The sequence below is a fragment of the Beta vulgaris genome, chromosome 4 (genome assembly GCF_026745355.1).
Source record: "Beta vulgaris subsp. vulgaris cultivar EL10 chromosome 4, EL10.2, whole genome shotgun sequence".
NCBI classification, from domain to species: domain Eukaryota; kingdom Viridiplantae; phylum Streptophyta; class Magnoliopsida; order Caryophyllales; family Amaranthaceae; genus Beta; species Beta vulgaris.
In genome coordinates, this window is record NC_079205.1 from 60,368,862 (window position 1) to 60,381,337 (window position 12,476).

Genomic DNA, 12,476 nt, shown 5'->3' on the forward strand with positions numbered 1-12,476 from the left:
ACTAAAGGAGTGAGAAAAAACATTGGTAATCTTCATATAGCCATAGTTTTAGAAATACAAAGCAAAAAAATAAATTGAAATTACCAACACAATTGTTTTTAGATCTTGAAAAATAGACCCATTTTAACATACTTCCAAAATACATCATTTTCAACAAATATAGAGATCAACATTTTCTTTTAGTAATTATAATAATAAGTTAAGCTTTTATTTTGCATTCCAATTTCAAATATTCAAGATCATCCGCTGGTACTAATTGAAAATTCAATAACGAATTAGAATTAATATTTCACATTTTCACTCCTATTATTATTAATGAGTTTATTCATAACTCTAGAACAAACAATATTTAATTTATTAAACCAACAATGTTTATTTCAACGTTGTCGACAAAAAGTCAATTTGAATTTCATTAATAAAATCTGTAGCGTGGAGAGTACAATTCTTATTCCTCCAAAATCTCCCCCACTTAAAACACTCAAATCCCATTGGCCAAAACACCCAACACACGGATTGCCAACATGTCATCTTTTACAACCGTTAGATCCAATCTCCCAAATTTCCCCCCAAAACTCAAAATCTAAAATTTCCAATTTCCCCCCACCTATAAATACCCTCATACTCCCTCATTTCATTTCCACCATTCACAAAAAAACATTCCCACTCTTTCTCCTTCAAAAATCCCCCCAAACAAAAAACTCTCAAATCTTCATCAATGGAGTCCGGTAAAACCACCTCCAAAGGCGCCGCCGGCCGCCGTGGCGGCGACCGTAAAAAATCCGTCACTCGTTCCGTCAAAGCCGGCCTCCAATTTCCCGTTGGCCGTATCGGCCGCTTCCTCAAAAAAGGCCGTTACGCTCAACGTGTTGGCTCCGGTGCTCCAGTCTACCTCGCTGCTGTCCTCGAATACCTCGCTGCCGAGGTATTTACTAGTTTTATATGCACACAATCTGTGTAAAAACACATAGAAAATTATTTTTTTTAAGAGATTTAGAAAATTAAATTAATTATTAATTATATATTATAAATTAGTAATTATTGAATTGTTGACAATTTTTCTTTTTTAGTAATGTTTTTTTTGTTATATAAGGATATTTTAGTCATTTCAAAATACGACGACAAAAATTAACATGGTCTCAATTCTATTATAATGTGCAGGTGTTGGAGTTGGCTGGTAACGCGGCACGTGACAACAAGAAGAGTAGGATTATACCAAGGCACGTGCTGTTAGCAATTAGAAATGATGATGAACTTGGAAAGCTTCTTCATGGTGTTACAATTGCACATGGTGGAGTATTGCCGAATATTAACCCTATTCTTTTACCTAAGAGGACTGAATCTTCTAAGAAGGAAAATACTCCTGTTTCTCCATCAAAGGCTACTAAATCTCCTAAGAAGGCTTAGTTTTTAATCTATAATCTTACTTTATGGATGTAAATTTTGGGTTTTAAGTAATATTAGGGTTAGGTTTTTTTTTGGGTTTGTAGATCGGAAACTATGATGGGTAGTAATGTTAGTTTTTGGATTATTATGGTTTAATCTTGTGTTATTTCAATGATATATGAAATGGAAATGAAGTTCCTTCTTTTGCACATTTCTCTCTTTTTATTTTTTTATTTTTATTTTATTTTGCCTTTTACGATATCGTCATAAAAAGCGCCAAAATATAAAGATAAAATGGTGTATTTTTTATAAATTTTTTTATTGTGCGATCTGGGTGAGAATCATGTGGAAGCTCAACAATTGAGCTCTCACCCTCCAACCTTGTGGTCGGAAGTTCGACTATTGCGTATAAATCCCTAATTTTCAGAGTAAATTTCCGTATTAAAAGATTGTGATCTGGGTGGGCCTATTAGCCCAGTCCAAATTCGAACAACTTTGTCAAATGGGCTTTTGTAGTGTTTTTGTTTTTCCCAAGTCAACCGTATTTAATTTTTTGTTTTTGGAATTTGATTTTACTTGAAAAATTCTAGTAGTTTTTTTTTCGGGTGTTTAATTTGCAGAGGAAGGTGGAATTTTGTAAAGAATGAGGCAGTTGCTGGTAATTTTTTTTTTTTTTTTTGGAAGATGAAGCTTATTTTTTTTTTTTTTCTGGAAAGATAATAATGGAAGTGTTTATGCAGAAGAAATCATCGTTGATACGTGCATTGGCGGTTGCTGCTTTGGGTTCTGAGGTTTTATATACAAATGTTGTTTCTGACTCTAATTTCAGTTGAGTTTTCTTCCCATTTTTTGATGTATTTGTGTTCTTTTTAGAGAAAACTAGGGGTTTACAATTATTTCATATGTTATTGTATTCTGAAATTCTGTGATTGTGGTTTTCTCCGTTATGGTGCTTATTTGGTTGACATGAAAAAACATGGGAAGTAGTTTTGGGGTAGTGGAGAAATGTTGAGTTGTTTGGCTGACGGATTTCGAGAAAGTTCTACTTCCCACAATATGGAGAGTTATGAACTTAGGTTGCCTAGGTCAGTGGAACTTTACATTTGAAGACGACGACATAGTAGGTTCTAGGCTTATAGTTTCAGGAGGGAGTTTGTTTAAGTGAGTTTTTTTTAACACTCATGAGTTAGTTGAATTTGTGTTTGGTCATTTGTGGAGTTGTAAGTTGTAATTTGTTACTTCCTTGTAGTTGAGTTATCGAAGTCTGGATGCATTGCAGTGAAATGAGGTTGTTTTCTGTCTAAAATATCTGAAAGATATTTGTTTAAAATTCAGTGTTACCTTATTCTCTAAATGCCCTGCGAATTGCGAATTGAGAAAAGAGAATTATGGTCGGTTTTGGTTCATTTTTCGGTCCATTTTGGGCGAATTGGCGAATTAGGTAGCATTGGTTTGAAGCCAATTCCAGACTTATGATTGCTAGTGCAAGCCCAAGGCGATGCATTGTAGGTAGCTGAACCCACTTAGTAAATTGCTTGATTTGACAAAGACTCTTAGAATTCAGAAGGGTTCGGGATCTCAAAAGTGTCGGTTTCCAGTAAAGAAATATTGTATGCTCTGGAAGAATGAAGTATTCCATCTAAGCTGCTGAGTGTTTGAATGCCCTGAAGTTCTATATGATGATTAGAGGGATGTTTGGTTGGCAGTAGTTGAGTTGGTGTGTATACTCTTTCCTGGATGTGATAACCATGTCAGGATCGGCGTGCTTCGATAGTAGTGTCTTTGGGATGTATTATGTACTGTCCTGCCTTGCTTCCTTGTAATTGTCTAACGATAGATCTACTAGAAAGCAGCAGTGGCGTATTCTTTTTTGCCTTTTGCTTATGCTTTGGTGGTAATTGGCTTTTGAAACACAGGATTTGATGTTACTCTATCCCTTCCAACGAGATGTGACTTATTATCGGCGCCATGGCGAGTTGCACTATTTTCTCTGGGTTCCGTGATGCCTGGTAACTCACATATTTTGATTAGTTTGCCATACTCCAGATCATTTATCAATTCAATACCTTTTCTCATCTTCACACCATTTCAATTGTGTAGTTGTGGGAAATGATTCTTATCCGCTCCATTTCTCTAGAGTCGCACCTGATCCTACAGTTGATACAAACAGTTCAGCCTCTACAGATGGGTCCACTCATTGTTCACGCTGTTTTACTAGAGATACCATCACCAATGCAGCTGCCAAGGTTAGCCCAGCTGTTGTCAATCTGTCTGTACCTCAGGGTAATTTTATGGTTGCTGTGTGTTCCTTTTAATTTCCTTTTAGATGTATTGAGCATTTAAAGATATTTTCATAGCTGCAGGAATCTATGGTTTGACTATGGGAAAGAGTATCGGTTCAGGAACCATTATTGATTCTGATGGTACTATTTTGACTTGTGCCCATGTGGTTGTCGACTTTCAGGGTATGAGAGCTTCATCAAAAGGGAAGGTGAGCTATCTCTTACTTCCCTCCTTCTAAACTCTGTGTAATCGGTCTGTTATGGTTTTTTTTTGTAAATACGCAATAGAAATTTTACACTAGTTGGTTTTTAGTATTCTTGGCAATTATATTTTATCAACTATAGCTGAATATTGTACTTTTAGATGCTTGTTTATAATTATCATATGGCTTGGATTTTTATCGCTTTTCACCCTTGGTTCCATATTTCCATCTTGAGTCTTATGTGTGTTCAGTTGTAAGGTTAGACTGGATGAAGTATCCCCCCTTCTCCCCAAAAAATACAGGGAATAGCTATTACCTATGATTTGTAACTTCTATTTTGTCTTTTGACATAATCATTAGGGTCTCTCACGCTAATTTTGGGTTTATAACTGTAGTTTCTGTTGCGCTAATGATGGCTATATGCTGCTTTTGTCAATTTTAATCTCTCTGAAGTCATCTTGGATATGGAGGTAATTGAGAAGTTTAGGCTTTTAGCTATTAGTCGTTATATTAGAACTAAAATTTGGCAAGAGATCTTGTCCTTCATCGAAAAACCTTGAAAAGTTGATTTTGCTCATTTTTGCAACTCATTCAATTAATGCAAGTAAATTATAAAGGGAACCTTCTTAGAAAAATCTGGAAGTGTTCTTAACTTCTTATATAAAATTACTGTTAAGATAAGAGAGGAACCAACATGGAAATTTGTTGAAAAGGATATATAGAGGCAAGTCACTATCATGCTGTTTGTTTGCATCCTATATTCCTATTGTAGAAAGGGCAATGTAACTTGCTGAAAATTGCTTGTTTTGGGCAAGATCAATGGTTCGGAGCTCTTCTATCACCATCTTCACCAGACAGACCTCAGTGTAAATCTCAGCTGTCTTAACTCGAATCATTTTATAACTTAATGGAAAAATTTGTGAGAACAATCCTAATGATGGGAGGTCTCCCCATAAAGTTCTTCCTAGCTATGATCTGTTGGTTTTTTCGGACTAATCCACCAACTTAAGGGGGGTTGCCTTCTGATTATGATCCCAACCTCCAAGCAACCAATGACTTGTTATTTTTGTTTTTCTACCTCTTTCTTTTATTGCTCATCACCTCCCCTGCTTGTGAACTGGAGCTTGATACATCATCAATTGACCTTCTAAATTATGTTTATAAGGTTATTAGATCATTATAAGAAGGCACCTTCGACTTTCAATAACTGAGATTTTATGGAATAATTTACAGTTAGGATTATTATGAGAATTCCAGCCGTAGTTGGAATCATTCCTGTGGATGTTTCATAATTTAATCGATTTATATCCTAAAATATTCTGTCTGAAAAGACCTTACTCATATGGAAGTAAACCAGCAGACACAACCTGACTGAAAGTCTGAAATGCAACAAGGAAAATTGAAAGAAATTGCAATACATCACCTGAAGTTTGACTTATCACAATGCTGTGAGCTACTGAGCTTTGCGCTATCCTCCTTTATTCACTGGCTCACATTAACTTACTCTTGAGACATGCATTGATTTGGGTAGCTTTCAAGTAAAATTGGTGCATCGTTTTTACTTTGACTGGAGCATTCTTACCAAGACATAAGTTAGATTCTGAATGTTCAGAACTGGTATACTTTGGAAACTTTTGGTCTAATTTGAGTGTCAAAGTGTTATGTTGTATCAAGTATTCAAGGTTTAGATTGGAACATTTGAGTTCATAATTTGAGAATGATAGTTTGGCCAAGGCAGGAGCGCAGGGCCATGTGGGAGACTGCAGAATAGACCGAAGACACTGACACAATTATATCACTGTAATTTTGCTACAAAATTGCAGAATATATGTATGCATTTTTTTTACATCATCTGTAGATTTAGGCCTTTGGCTTTATTGTCTCTCAAACATGTCTGTTTGGCGTTACTTTGTAACTTGGAGGCTTGTTATTGGATTATTGTGAGACTCATCTGTTTGAACAATTAACAAAAAGTTAGTGACATTTACAGGTTGAGGTTACTTTACAAGACGGTAGAACATTTGAGGGAAAAGTATTAAATGCTGATGTACATTCCGATATAGCAATTGTAAAGATCAAACCTAGATCACCACTACCAGCTGCAAAACTTGGCTCCTCAAACAAGCTTCGTCCTGGAGACTGGGTGATAGCAATGGGCTGCCCTCTTTCCCTCCAAAATACCGTGACAGCTGGCATTGTAAGGTATAGAAATCTTTTTCAAGATGTATTGCTACTTTGTGGTTGTAATTTTGTTACTGCATACTGTATAAAATAGACCGAACATAATTATATTGTCAACCAATTCACTGTTGAACCTTGCAATTTCAAGGATGGCGTCTTGTTTAGAGATGCTAATGCTATGTGACCGTATTAGTTTGACATTATATTGCTTGTGCTTGCATTTTGCCAATTATCTTTCATAGTGTGGGTCTTGATTGTTTGCTTTCTGCATGGGAAATGCAGCTGTGTTGACAGAAAAAGCAGTGATCTGGGACTTGGTGGAATGAGAAGGGAATACTTACAGACAGATTGTGCCATTAATGTGGTAAGATTGCCTCTCTTTCTTGCTAGTGTTACTCAAAAACAAATCCCAACACCCGCATTTCAATAGAAGGAAAAAGAAGAGAAAATCATCTGTTTGTCGTTTTAGTGCATGTTTGTTTGCTAGTGTTCTATATCCACCTAGAAACTTTGAAGTCTGAACCTCTTTGTCTTTGTGCATATGTTTTGTAATGTCTGAATTAATGCCAGTGATTAATTGGTCCAAGAACCACTTGAAAATTAAATTGAATATTCTGTACATTGCTACATTTCTTTTTAATGTACTTGTCTTTTAACACACTGAGTGAACTTTATCAACAGCCTCGCTTTGTTATTGGCAAATGCTGCTTGCATCTCACCAGACCCAGTTTGGCAGGGGATTAATTAGTTACTCATTCTCTCCTAAGTTTTTATATCTTTTATAGGGAAATTCAGGAGGTCCTCTCGTTAATATGGATGGTGAGGTTGTTGGTGTCAATAACATGAAAGTGCTAGTTGCTGATGGATTGAGCTTTTCTGTGCCAATTGACTCTGTCAGTAAAATCATTGACCAGTTCAAGAAAAGAGGGTATTGCATCAGATACTTGGAACTTATCCTTCAGGCACCATAATATTGAATTATATACAAGTATATTTATTTTGTTTTCCCCCTAATTTTCATAGGTAGTTTTTCTTTGTTCTTTGTCATGCTTATCTTGCATTTCAGCATATTAACATCTGAGTATGATGTGCCGCTGAATTTGCTGATGGTGCAGGAGAGTTGTTCGTCCTTGGCTTGGACTCAAAATGATTGACCTCAATGGGATGATCATATCTCAGCTTAAAGAGAGAGATCCAGCATTTCCTATTGTTGATAGAGGTGTTTTAGTTCCAATGGTAGGTTCATAGTTTCTCTTTCCAAAGCTTTAATATTTGCTTTATTGGTCTACTTTTTTTTTTTTTTTTTTTTTTTTGACATCAGATAAACTTACATCGGAAATTAAATATAACTATTACTATTAGTTCTACTACTTAAAGCTAACAAATGAGCCTGCTGGACTTGATCCTGATGGACCTTCAATATGCGACACCCTAGAAGATAACCTGCTTCCGTCCTTATATCCTTTAGAGTATGCTGGGTATTTATGGCAGCCTGCTGTTGGTGGCGTAGATGTTGGACCAGTTCCATAGAATCTGTGATAATGAGAATTCTTGAGAAATTTGCTAGGCGAGCCCCTCTGATAGCTAAAAGGCAGGCCGCTGCTTCTGTTTGTAGGGCTGAGGACGCATACAAAAACGTTCCTTGGCTACCAAGGTACTGACCATGCTTATGGGCTACCCAGGCAGAACCCCCCGACCCCGAGTTTTTATCCCAAGAACCATCTGTCTGGATAATAATGTCCGGTTTACCAATAGCCGATTGACCTATATTGACAAATGTAAACCCAGGAGGGAATTCATAGTTAGGCGCCGGAGGAGCTGAAATCAGAGGGGTATCGTTCGCAATGAAACGGGAATGGTTTTGCTCTCCTTCTCGAATAAAGGTCCTTAATACCTCACTTGTGGCTCTTACCTGGCGGAATATTTGCTCATTCCGTGTCTTCCAGATAGCCCACACTGTACCTATAAACTGCTGTAATCGAATCCCTCCATAACCATCTTCCTTAATATACTTACCGAACCAAAAACCAAGCCATTGCGCCATCGATAAACCCGGTTGAGGGTGTTGATGAATTTGGAGATCACTTCCTTCCCATGCCTCTAAAGCTAGAGGGCAGAACCGGAAAATATGCTGATCATCCTCATTGTCATGTAAACAAGTTTGGCACTGGTTATCTATCGAAATCCCTCTATGGAATAGGTTGGCTGATGTGGCCAAACTATTGTTCCATATTTTCCAAATAAATAATTTCCATTTCGGCATGATGTTCAATCCCCAGAGTTGTCGGAAAAAATCGGAATACTCTGGTATTGTCATGCTGCTGATTTCTGTTTGCTGTTGTTGTAATAATATTCCATATCCGGATTTAGTAGAATAGTTGCCGGATCGAGACATAGGCCAATAAATCTTATCTCTCTCGGTAGGACTAGAAGGTAACTCAATGCATTTGATACTTCTGGCATCCCTGGGGGTAAAAAGGTTATGGATTCGAAGGAAGTTCCACCCGTGATTGTTTGGTAGTATAAGGTCTGCCACCGTGGTGTTTGCTGCTTCTCGTAGGGTAATCCCGTCTCTACAAGTAGGGATATTCCCGTTTACCCAAGCTTGAGAAGTTGCCCTGATGGATAACCCATTTCCCACTTTCCAAACACATAAATCCTGCAAAGATTGGCTAGCCTTGAGTATGCATCCATGCATGCATTTCCCAAGGTTTATAGAGGTGTTTTAGTCCCAATGGTTGGTTCATCAGTTTCTTGTTAGTTTTATATCCGCTTCATTGGTTTATTTTTGGAACGTAACACATCCTTGCAGATAGGGGTGTAGTTCATCTCATGCTGATGGATGCATGTCTTTTTGGATGTTGATAGAGGTGCTTTAGTCGCAATTGTAGCTTCATGAATCATGGTTTCTTTTCTAGAAGCTTTATATTCACTTCTTTGATTTACTTTTGAAACATAACACATATTTGTAGATTCAGGCCATTATTCACCTCATGTTGGTGCATACCTTTAATTTTTTTTCCCGAAATGGTAGCAAAGTTACACGCATGCAGCAAATATGGAAGATGTTTTAATGAGTAGATTTACAGTTAGCTTGGCCAAGCTGATCACGGATAAGGGGTATAGTTTGGTCACCTAATATTGAATTATTGACTATAAACACTTTCAATGTAGAAGATGCTCAGGCTTAGATGCATTAGGAACTTTTGAAATAATTCATTTTGCCATATCATACTTTTATAGATATGCTTGTGTTTAATAGTTAATACCTCATATGCTTGGTAGATGGAACTGCTCAGAAGTGCGGTCACTATCGCTATCGCTAGTAGATGTGCATTACAAATTACGCTAGGTGAGCTAAGTATATAGCTGTGCTTGTGAGAATAATTTGACACATTAGAATTCTGAAACTGCCATTTAAAAGTTCTCAACACTAACTCTAATGGTTTCAGAGGTGTTTCTAGCATTTCCCGTTCACTCCTGTTTTGGGATTATGAATTGGGGGCAAAAGTCTACAGGGTTGTGTTGGTAATATTCAGCTTCTATTAATGCAAGGACAGATTATTCAGTGAAGTATTGTAGAGAAATTCAGATGCTTTTTACTCGTACCAAACTCTTAAGTGGCGAGCTATGTCTGTTATTGACAAGAATTTTCAAATTAGATTGAAAGAAATAATAAAATTTGACTATCTTGCCCGTGCATCTCGGTTCTATTGCGATAAAGGCTTCGTCATTTTTGTATCTTGTCTATGCATTATTCCAGTATTTTACTTTATACCCAAGTGGCCAAGTCCTCATCCTCACCTATTTTTGACCATATAATCCTTGAGACTAGAGGCTTTTTTTTAAATCTTTGGGATCAACCTTCAACTTCTCTAGATTTGGTGATGGGATCAGATCTTTCATGATATTGTTATATAAAATCAGAAAGGGAGAAAATTGTGAGGTGAAAGTTGTGTTAGCATATGTCTGATGGATCATGGATTAGAGTGTAGGATAGCTTGTGACTTTCTATGCGTTGTGTGTACATGCTATGACTTTCTATGCTAATCTTTTGGTCGTCTTGGTGCTTGTTATAGTTTTATGGCTTATGACTTTCTATGCGTTGTGTGTACATGTCTATGTTCTTTGCTTGCATCAGCATTATTGGTTTCATATATTAGACAATGTTTTCATTTGCTTATGATTTCAGACGTCTGATTAGCTTGTTCGTTGTTTAAGAGTGCTGTGTAATACTAACCCCCTTCTCTGAGACAGGTTACTCCAGGCTCTCCTGCAGATCGTGCTGGTTTCCAGCCAGGAGACGTTGTCACTGAATTTGATGGAAAGTCTGTTGGAAGCATAAAGGAGGTACCATTTTCAGGCTCCGGTTCTTTTGCTTGAATGCGTAGTCTGTTAATTGTTTAGTTTAACATACTTTGCAAGCTAAAGAACTACTCTACAGTAATTTGAGGTTGATAATACTGCACTTCTTGCAGATAATAGACTTAATGGATGAGAAAGTGGGGAAGCCCCTGAAGGTGGTTGTGAAGAGAGCAAACAATGCTGTGGTAACCTTAACTGTCATCCCGGAGGAAGCAAATCCAGACATGTAACTCAGACGCCAGATGATGCACTGAACCAAAAACAAAAAGTTGTTTAGGAGTATAGTGCATATTGTTTTCTTTTCCTTCAACAGTGATCTTGTTTCTCTGATTGGCTAGGTATTTGGCTGTAGTTTTAACTTCCAAGTTAACTTTACTTTTCTGTAAAGGTTTGCTGGAGATCTCCATTGGCTACGTTATACAGTACTCCGTCCATCTCTTATTAGTTTATCCACTTTCCTTTTTAGTTTATCCTCTTCCTTTTTTCCCTGTTTTTGGAATGGACTCACTAATTTTATATTATTATCTTTTACTTCCTCCGTTTCGTTTTAAATGCAACAAAAGAATATTTTATATCTCACAGAAAATACCCCTTTGTTTCATTTAAAACGAAACGAAGGAAGTACATGAAACATCATTTTTTGCTATGTCACATTTCTCTCTTGGCCCATAAAAAATTGATACTTTCTATTTCTCTTCAGGAGTCACATACTAATTCTCCTAAATCTTTTTAAAGTGATTTAAATTTAATAATTTTTTATATAAAAATGATAATCGAGCCTGTTCACGAGCTTGGCCTAGTTTGGATCGGCTCGTTAAGTTCTCAAGCCAAGCTCAAATCGGAGCTGAGCTATGACCAAGCTTTGACTAACCCGAGCTCAAACTGTTCACGAACCGACCGAGCGCATTACCACCCACTACTTGGGACATAGTAGTATCAATACACTCAAATTCCAATGACATTGACGGTAGGCACCAAAACACTAATTTATCATTTTAACAAGCTTTTCGCCAAAAAAAAAAAACATTTTAACATGCTGCCAAAGACAATTAAAATATTACAGTAGAAAAAAATAAAACATTGATTTAGGGTTTTCTCTTTCCAATTCCAATTCCAATTCCAATTCCAACGAAGAAAGTGCTCGATTGCCTAGTTTTCTGCAAATTCATTCATTCACCAATCACCACCATACCATCTGGATACACTTGAATAACAAATTTGTAGAAAAAGAAAAAACAAAACTGGGTAGCTTAATTAACAGTAAGAAAGGGTTTTGTGAAATTGCAGGTAATAATCTTTTCAATCTTTGTTGTTTGTTTAGTAATTAGTACTCCGTGATTGATTACTATGGTAGTTGGTGGGATGAATATACTGGAGGAATTGCAAGATGATTTGTTGATTAATATTCTGAATCGATTGCGAGTAAAATCATTGATTCGATTAAATTGCGGTTGTAAGTATTGCTCCGTCTAATGACTCTAATCCGATTCATTGAATTTGCCACCAAACATTATTCTACTCGTTGTTTTAATGCGAGGAATGGAAGTTATTGATACATGAGCTCCTTTAAGTGTTCCAGTCAGCGGAGCGACTCTCGGACGAATTTTTAACGTGTTTGGGAAGCCTGTTGATAATTTAGGTCCTGTAGATACTCGAACAACATTTCCTATTCATAGATATGCATCTTCCTTTACACAATTAGATACAAAATTATCTATTTTTGTAACAGGAACAACATTTCCAATTCATAGATCGGCCCGTGTAATGACTTCTTTCTTATCCAACTTACAAAAGGATTTTTTCATGTTAATGTTGTGCTTTTGCTCTGCTACTAGAGAGAACTTTTTAACTCCCCTTTGCCAATGATGTTCCTTGTTGTCATTTCGGTTTTGGCTTCGATAGTGTCACTAATGACTACAAGGTTGGCGGTTATGATATGATCGATTCGAGTATTGTATTGTTGTATTCCCTAAGCTACTAATTCTTGGAGGCAGCTCTTGATGCTTATTTCTATATTCACTATGATACCACCATGTGGGTGTTTGGTCTTATTGGTTCTTCC

At 36.8% G+C, this 12,476-nt stretch overlaps 2 protein-coding genes across 6 annotated transcripts; both read left to right on the top strand.

Annotated features, from left to right (window-relative positions):
- The first annotated feature begins 630 nt into the window (after positions 1–630).
- LOC104890299 (probable histone H2A.1) lies at positions 631–1,592 on the top strand. The gene is made up of 2 exons (XM_010675730.3): positions 631–922; positions 1,159–1,592. Exons 1-2 carry the CDS (start codon positions 716–718, stop codon positions 1,402–1,404), a joined length of 453 nt encoding a protein of 150 aa, XP_010674032.1. The 5' UTR covers positions 631–715; the 3' UTR covers positions 1,405–1,592.
- Positions 1,593–1,710: 118 nt separating this feature from the next.
- Positions 1,711–10,884, top strand: LOC104890298 (putative protease Do-like 14). Of its 5 annotated transcripts, XM_048643571.2 has the most exons (12): positions 1,711–2,041; positions 2,124–2,211; positions 3,300–3,392; positions 3,484–3,666; positions 3,741–3,874; positions 5,859–6,070; positions 6,332–6,413; positions 6,835–6,977; positions 7,165–7,285; positions 9,335–9,401; positions 10,307–10,399; positions 10,528–10,884. In XM_048643571.2, exons 1-11 carry the CDS (start codon positions 2,027–2,029, stop codon positions 10,363–10,365), a joined length of 1,197 nt encoding a protein of 398 aa, XP_048499528.1. In that variant the 5' UTR covers positions 1,711–2,026; the 3' UTR covers positions 10,366–10,399; positions 10,528–10,884. The 5 variants fall into 5 exon arrangements, with proteins under 5 accessions (XP_048499528.1, XP_048499527.1, XP_010674030.1 ...); XM_048643570.2 differs by lacking the exon at positions 9,335–9,401 and having other exon boundaries at positions 1,722–2,041; positions 2,127–2,211; XM_010675728.4 differs by lacking the exon at positions 9,335–9,401 and having other exon boundaries at positions 1,724–2,041.
- The last annotated feature ends 1,592 nt before the right edge of the window (positions 10,885–12,476 follow it).

What these genes read in the sequence shown, in the direction of transcription:
- LOC104890299 (XM_010675730.3), top strand. Translation starts at nt 716, where the DNA reads ATGGAGTCCGGTAAAACCACCTCCAAAGGCGCCGCCGGCCGCCGTGGC. An exon ending in TCGAATACCTCGCTGCCGAG is followed by an intron (nt 923 to 1,158) that starts GTATTTACTAGT and finishes TATAATGTGCAG; the next exon opens with GTGTTGGAGTTGGCTGGTAA.
- LOC104890298 (XM_010675728.4), top strand. An exon ending in TGTTTCTGACTCTAATTTCA is followed by an intron (nt 2,212 to 3,299) that starts GTTGAGTTTTCT and finishes TTTGAAACACAG; the next exon opens with GATTTGATGTTACTCTATCC. An exon ending in GTGACAGCTGGCATTGTAAG is followed by an intron (nt 6,071 to 6,331) that starts GTATAGAAATCT and finishes TGGGAAATGCAG; the next exon opens with CTGTGTTGACAGAAAAAGCA.